Below are 6,717 nucleotides of genomic sequence, written 5' to 3' on the forward strand. Positions count from 1 at the left end.
TATAGATACTCTACAATCAAATTGACAAATTCTATATGTATATATCTATATCCCCTCTGGGAAATTAAAGAAAAGGTACTTATGCATCACAAAACTCAATTAATAATTAATTAACTAATAATTAATCGATGTAGTTAATATGTATATATAGATATCTGGAAATCAACTAATTAGTTAATTAAAAATCTTTCTTAACACATGGTAAGATTAATTATTTCCTTATTATTTCTCACGCCCTCCTTGTTTCAACATCTATAGACATTTCCTCTTTCTCATGCACCAACCACATATCCTAAACATATATATCAGGATACATATTTATATGTATATACATACATAAATATATAATTTTTTTCTATTATGTAGAAATCTACAAATTTTAACTTCCAAATATCTACATAGAAACAGTGGATTTTGAATAAATAGTTGTCTATAAGTAATATATCAACAGCGGTTTGTCTAAAAACAGTCACCTTAATATACAATCATAAATTAAACACGTACGGATATCTATATCATAAAAAGATTTTATACATATTATATATATATATGATAATTCTATAGTGTAGATATTTATCTTTTTTTATTGTACGGACGTTTGTAAAAATAATAGTTTTTTAAGAAACCATCATCTTTATGGACGTTTATATAATAAGAAGATGCGAATATCCACACCATGAAAGGATCATCTATATATATATATATATATATTTTAGATAACTGTGTATATATATATATACATGCATATATATATATATATATATATTTATATATCCCCTTTGAAAAATTCTGGCTTTATTGATTAATCATAAGACATATACACCTCAAAAATCAATTAAAATTAGTTAAGTAATAATTAATTGATTTAGTTCAATATATATAGATAACTGGAAATTAACTAACTAATTAATTAAAAACATTTTTAACACGTGAGAAAAAATAAAAAAACGTTTAACAGATACTAAGCTTAATTATTTCCTTATAAATACTTCTTGGGGCCTCCTAGTTTCAACATATATAGACGTTTCCTCTTTCTCATACGCCAACCACATATCCTGAACATATATCTTTATATTAATCAAGCCAAGATGCATGTTGAAAGTGTAGCTTCTGGGCAAACTGTATGTGTGACGGGTGCTGGAGGTTTCATTGCCTCTTGGATAGTAAAACATCTCCTAGAAAGAGGCTACACCGTCAAAGGAACTGTCAGAAACCCAGGTGGTGGCTTAAATTAATCATCCATAATTTTACTTCTCTCTTAATATATGATTCTTTTTTTTTTTTTCCCCACTTTTTCTTATAAATTTTTATTCCAACGTAATGGGCATGCTTTATCAATTGCATGGGTAAATCAATATGACTATGTATACAATCAAGTTCATAATGGGTAGATCTAATGATTTTAACATTAAAACTTTTTTTATGAGCCAATGAAACAGCTAAGATTTAAAATACAGCAATGAACATTGGTTTTATTTACGGTTTACTTTATGAATATATGGTTTCGGTATTTTACTAAATGAGGATGCTAATGCATCTTTTACTCTCAATTTAATCATAATCTTAAAATTTTCTAGTTGAGTTTATATGAGTCTAACTGATATATATATATATATATATAATTAAATTTTATGGTGCGGATGTCTGCATCTTACTATAATGCGGACCTCTTCAAAGATGATGTTTTTTTAAGAAACCCTCATCTTTATGCATAGTATTGATGAAAGTTTTTTAAAACCCCCATCATCTTTGAAGAGATCCACATCATAACAAAATGTGAACGTCTCCACCATAGACACGGTTTCTATAATGAATATATATAAATATGTGGGTATGTTTAAATTTGTATATGATATATACATATATACATATTATATATATATATATATATATATTATATATCATATATTACATAATATATATATAAGTATATATATAATATATATATAAGTATATATATAATATATAATATATATATGTATATCTCTTGTGTGTATATTTGGCCCGTGCTAATAATGTGGATAATTATTAGATGATCCAAAGAATGCTCATTTGAAAGAGCTGGGAGGAGCTAAAGAGAGATTAACCTTATGTAGAGCTGATCTTCTTGATTTCCAGAGCCTCAAAGAAGCCATTAATGGATGTGATGGCGTTTTTCATACTGCATCTCCAATGACTAATGATCCAGTTAAGTTCGTTAATTAATTTCCTCACTTAGTTTTCCTTATGAGTTATGATAATTTTCATTGATTTTCACTTTGATATCAAATGACATGTGTCAATCAAAATTCATCATACATGCAATTGATAGTGTTGACTTACCATTAGTTTCACTAAACTCATATAGTTTATCAATACATTTTAGTGCAAATTTCATTTAAATCCCTTTTGTTTTGCCATAATTACACTTGAACTCCATGTTTTTGGAAAATTATTATTAACCTCCCTTAATTAGTTTTCTATATGAATTAATTTCATACACCTTCCCTAAACTTTGACTTAATTAAATACAGATTAGTCCATATAGTTTCAAAAATATCATCGACTTTCTTCTAGATTCCAAAAGATTATCATCTCCCTCCCACCTCCTATTGTTTCATTCACACCCTTTGAAATAATATTATTCACGTTGCTTGAGGAGATCTAGTTGTTATTTCAAAAATTTGAAGGATTAAATTGTCATTAATGCAAATCTCAAGGGATCCAAATGTAATATTCCCTTTCTATATCCACCATAATGGATTCATTTATCAATTTTTTCTAGTTAATTTTTACAAATAAAAGCTAAAGAAAACTAAAAATTAATATTTTATAATTGAACAATACTATAAAAATACAATTATAGCTTTTAACCAGTATTCTAAAAGGTGGGAAAAGGCATCACCTAGGCGCGTCTAGGCGTAATACTTTTAGATAACGCCTCGCATAGTAGCAAGGCTTAGAAAAAGGCGGTCAACGTTGTGTTGACGGCCTAATGCGCACCTAGGAACTAAAAGGCCCAAGCCTTTTTGTTCAAAGTTTTTTTTTTTTTTCTAAGATAATTTTTTAAAAAATGTTAAAAAATAATTCATAAGAAATTAAAAATATATATATTGTTAAAAAAATGGAAACTTTTTTAAGAGTAAGTTTTTTTTTTCTTAAATAAAAAATTGAAAATGATGGATAAGAAAAAGAAGAGTAATAAATTAGATACTCTACTAGCAAGTGATACTAGTAATGCACAATTATGGATTGCCGAATGTTGTAATGATGATGAAAATGATATGTTACCACATAAAAAAAGTTCTACAAATGCTTAAATTGAAATTAGGAAGTCCAAGGAAAATGATTTTGTATCGGATAGCACGGAAGATAAGTTAGATGAAGATGTAGATATTGAATTAGAGTCCGATAAAGAATTAAACAAGAGGTAGATTATAGTAATAGCTAAAGTATATACTAATCTAAGAATTATTAGATACTTATAGGTTTGTAATATATATATTTTGAAACTAATATGTTGTTGGAAACTTGAAAAACATGAATTTTCATAAATCTATTATGATCAATTACATGCTAATTTATGTTTATTGCACATACAAAAGTAATATAGACTTATATATATTTGGACATTTAAAATATAAATTATTTTATTTATTTAGTAGCTTTATAATAATTAAAACAATAATATAATTATGAAACGTCTTTTCACACCCAGGCTTCATCTAGGCATGCCTAGGCTCGTAAGGCTTAAGGTTTGATCTTGCCATCTTGCGATGCCTTATGCCTTTTAGAACATTGCTTTTAACTAAATAAAGTTAACTAAATTCACAAATGGTGTTAGAGTGATGATTTTCCAAAGCATGAGGTTTGACCATAATTACGGTAAAATTGAAAGTTTTCTAAATAAAATTTTTCTCATACATTTAATATCTACCCTTAAATTAATTAAATGGCTAATAAATGAGAATGACTTAATAAGATGGATATATATTTATATATAGTTTTTTCTCTCATCACGGACATTTTTATCTAGAATTCATGAGGGACTACATGTCTCCTATAGTGGATAAGCATGCATATATATATATATATATATATATATATATATATATATATATATATATATATTTACATACATTAGAGATGGCAATCTAAATCATGACACGGTGATACGACTTGAAAACGATACAGAATAAATGGATTTGGATTTATCATAAATAGGTTCGGGTCATAATCGGATCAACCCGTTTAACACGATTATTAATTGTGTTATTTTCGAGTTGATCCGTTTAACTCTAAATTGACCCGTTATAACCCATTTATTAAACTTGTCAATTTCAACCTGACACGATTATATATTTATTACAATCTATTTAAATTTAATTTTAAATTATAATTTTATCCATAATATAATATTTAATAACTAAAAAATATTATATATTAAAAACTTTATAAAAACAATTTTCTATTATTAATTTTTTTAAAGACAAAAAATAAATCTTTAACAAAACAAAAATAAATAGGTTAATTTTCAAGTTAATAGATCAATTTCAGGTTAACAGTTTAATAGGTCAACACGACCCGTTAAAGTAATCTTGTTAAACGGATCGTGTTGTGTTGACCTATTTATAGGTCGGGTTAGTGTTTTAGGTACCTGATACGATTAATAAATTGGTTATTTTCAGATTAGATATTTTTGACATGATTATTAAATGGGTTGACACGAACATGATCCATGACACAAATTGTCAGGTCTAACACACCTATCCACTTGAGTATATGCATTGTGTTGAATGAATTTTCCTAAGTGAAAGAAAAATCTTCAACTAGGCATAATTGAGGATGTGAAATTGAGGACATCATGAGGATACACATCCTGCAAAATATTGCATAACAAATTTTCTCCTACAACGTGTTGCAGGATGTGCATCCTAACGATATTTTCAACTTAGTGTCCACATAGGAGTCAAACTACATATATATATATATATATATATGCTAGCTCGACCTACTTTCCAATAAGTTAAGCTTTTCAAAGTAATAGTACATGTTATCAAAGCAAGACCTATATAATCATATGCTCTAATCTTGACAGTATTATATATATATATCCATTAACAAAAATAATTAAAAGAAAAAAAGTAAATATTTGGATTTGGGTGTAATGAATATGGAGCTTGGTAAGAATTTTATATTCTTTAGATATTATATACTTTGAAGACAGAAATGGTCCTAATTGTGAGAATTAAGGACCACTGTGTATTACCATATAATTATATATATATATATATATATATATTTGCAGGAACAAATGGTGGAGCCGGCCGTGAAGGGAGCAAAGAATGTGATAATTGCTGCTGCGGAAGACAAGGTTCGGCGGGTGGTACTCACTTCGTCAATCGGTGCAGTGTACATGGATCCTAAGAGAAGCCGTGATGTTGTGGTGGACGAATCTTGCTGGAGTGACCTTGAGTTTTGCAAGAACACCAAGGTTATGTATAACTAAATATATTTATGTCCTATTATAGTTTTGAAGAGTTTAATTTTTAATCATGTACCGATTAAGATGACACTAAAGGGCAAAAAAAGTTCCTATACTAGAACAAAATTATATAAATATCTTTTAAGTACGTATATATATCAAGGAATAATGTACAAAAATCCTGAAACATATAGTTATTAAAAAATTAAAACAAAAATTTGGTTGCAGAATTGGTACTGCTATGGGAAAGTTGTGGCAGAGAAAGCGGCATGGGAAATGGCAAAAGAGAAAGGGGTTGATTTGGTGGTTGTGAATCCATCACTGGTATTTGGACATCTGCTGCAGCCAACAATCAATATAAGCACTCTTCACATCCTCAAGTACTTGACAGGCTCTGCTAAGACCTATGCCAATTCCGTTCATGCGTATGTTCATGCAAACGACGTCGCATTAGCCCACATTTTGATTTATGAGACCCCCTCTGCATCTGGCCGTTATCTGTGTGCCCCGCATGTGCTTCACCGTGGAGAGGTTGTTCAAATCCTTTACAGATTGTTCCCTCAGTATCCTATCCCCACCAAGTAATCTCTATAAAACTATACTCTTATTTTTATTATTATAATCTGATATAATTAGTTGGATGATATATAAATATAAAGATATATTCACATTAAGTTGATTTGATGTTTTAATTTGAGCATCAAAATCTCTTTCGTATTGTTGAATTATTTGAATTTAATTAAATATTGAAATTATGTTGAGATAAAATACACTTATTAATGGATTTAGAGAATAATTAGTACAATTTTAAATATCAACCTTTAAAATAGTTCATAGATTGATAAAGAAAATTTTGAAAGGAAAACCATCAATTGCATCTCATATAAATATGATTGTATTAAAATATAATATACAATGCTATCTGTGTTCAAAAAGAAAAATAATACCAACTCCTTTAGAGTTCTTTAGGAGACAACCACAATATTAAATGAGCCTAATTGAGCACATGGATTACATAGGATTGATGTGTCAATCTCCCAACGTACACTCTAATAGGATTTGGTATGGATTTACATCATGTAGAAAAAAATTAAATCAATAAATAACACAGCAAGTTTGAACAGCAGTCCCTTATATATTTTGGGGCAAGTTCATTGCATGAAGTTTCTTTTTTTTTTTTTTAATATATTATATGATGTGAGTTCATACCAAATTTTATTACGGTATTCGAATGAGAGACGTGTATATCCATC

At 28.1% G+C, this 6,717-nt stretch overlaps 1 protein-coding gene across 1 annotated transcript; it reads left to right on the forward strand.

The window, feature by feature from the left end:
* Nucleotides 1-1,088: 1,088 nt before the first annotated feature.
* LOC107425908 (cinnamoyl-CoA reductase 1) lies at nucleotides 1,089-6,049 on the forward strand. Its single transcript, XM_048479747.2, has 4 exons — nucleotides 1,089-1,218; nucleotides 2,033-2,187; nucleotides 5,288-5,473; nucleotides 5,693-6,049. Exons 1-4 carry the CDS (start codon nucleotides 1,089-1,091, stop codon nucleotides 6,047-6,049), a joined length of 828 nt encoding a protein of 275 aa, XP_048335704.2.
* Nucleotides 6,050-6,717: the final 668 nt, after the last annotated feature.

The sequence above is a fragment of the Ziziphus jujuba genome, chromosome 7 (genome assembly GCF_031755915.1).
Source record: "Ziziphus jujuba cultivar Dongzao chromosome 7, ASM3175591v1".
Taxonomy (NCBI): domain Eukaryota; kingdom Viridiplantae; phylum Streptophyta; class Magnoliopsida; order Rosales; family Rhamnaceae; genus Ziziphus; species Ziziphus jujuba.

Bases quoted from the DNA above. Each gene is read 5' to 3' on its own strand.
- LOC107425908 (XM_048479747.2), top strand. From the start codon at position 1,089: ATGCATGTTGAAAGTGTAGCTTCTGGGCAAACTGTATGTGTGACGGGT. The intron at 1,219-2,032 runs GTGGTGGCTTAA...GATAATTATTAG, and splicing joins AGGAACTGTCAGAAACCCAG to ATGATCCAAAGAATGCTCAT. The intron at 2,188-5,287 runs GTTAAGTTCGTT...ATATATTTGCAG, and splicing joins CTCCAATGACTAATGATCCA to GAACAAATGGTGGAGCCGGC.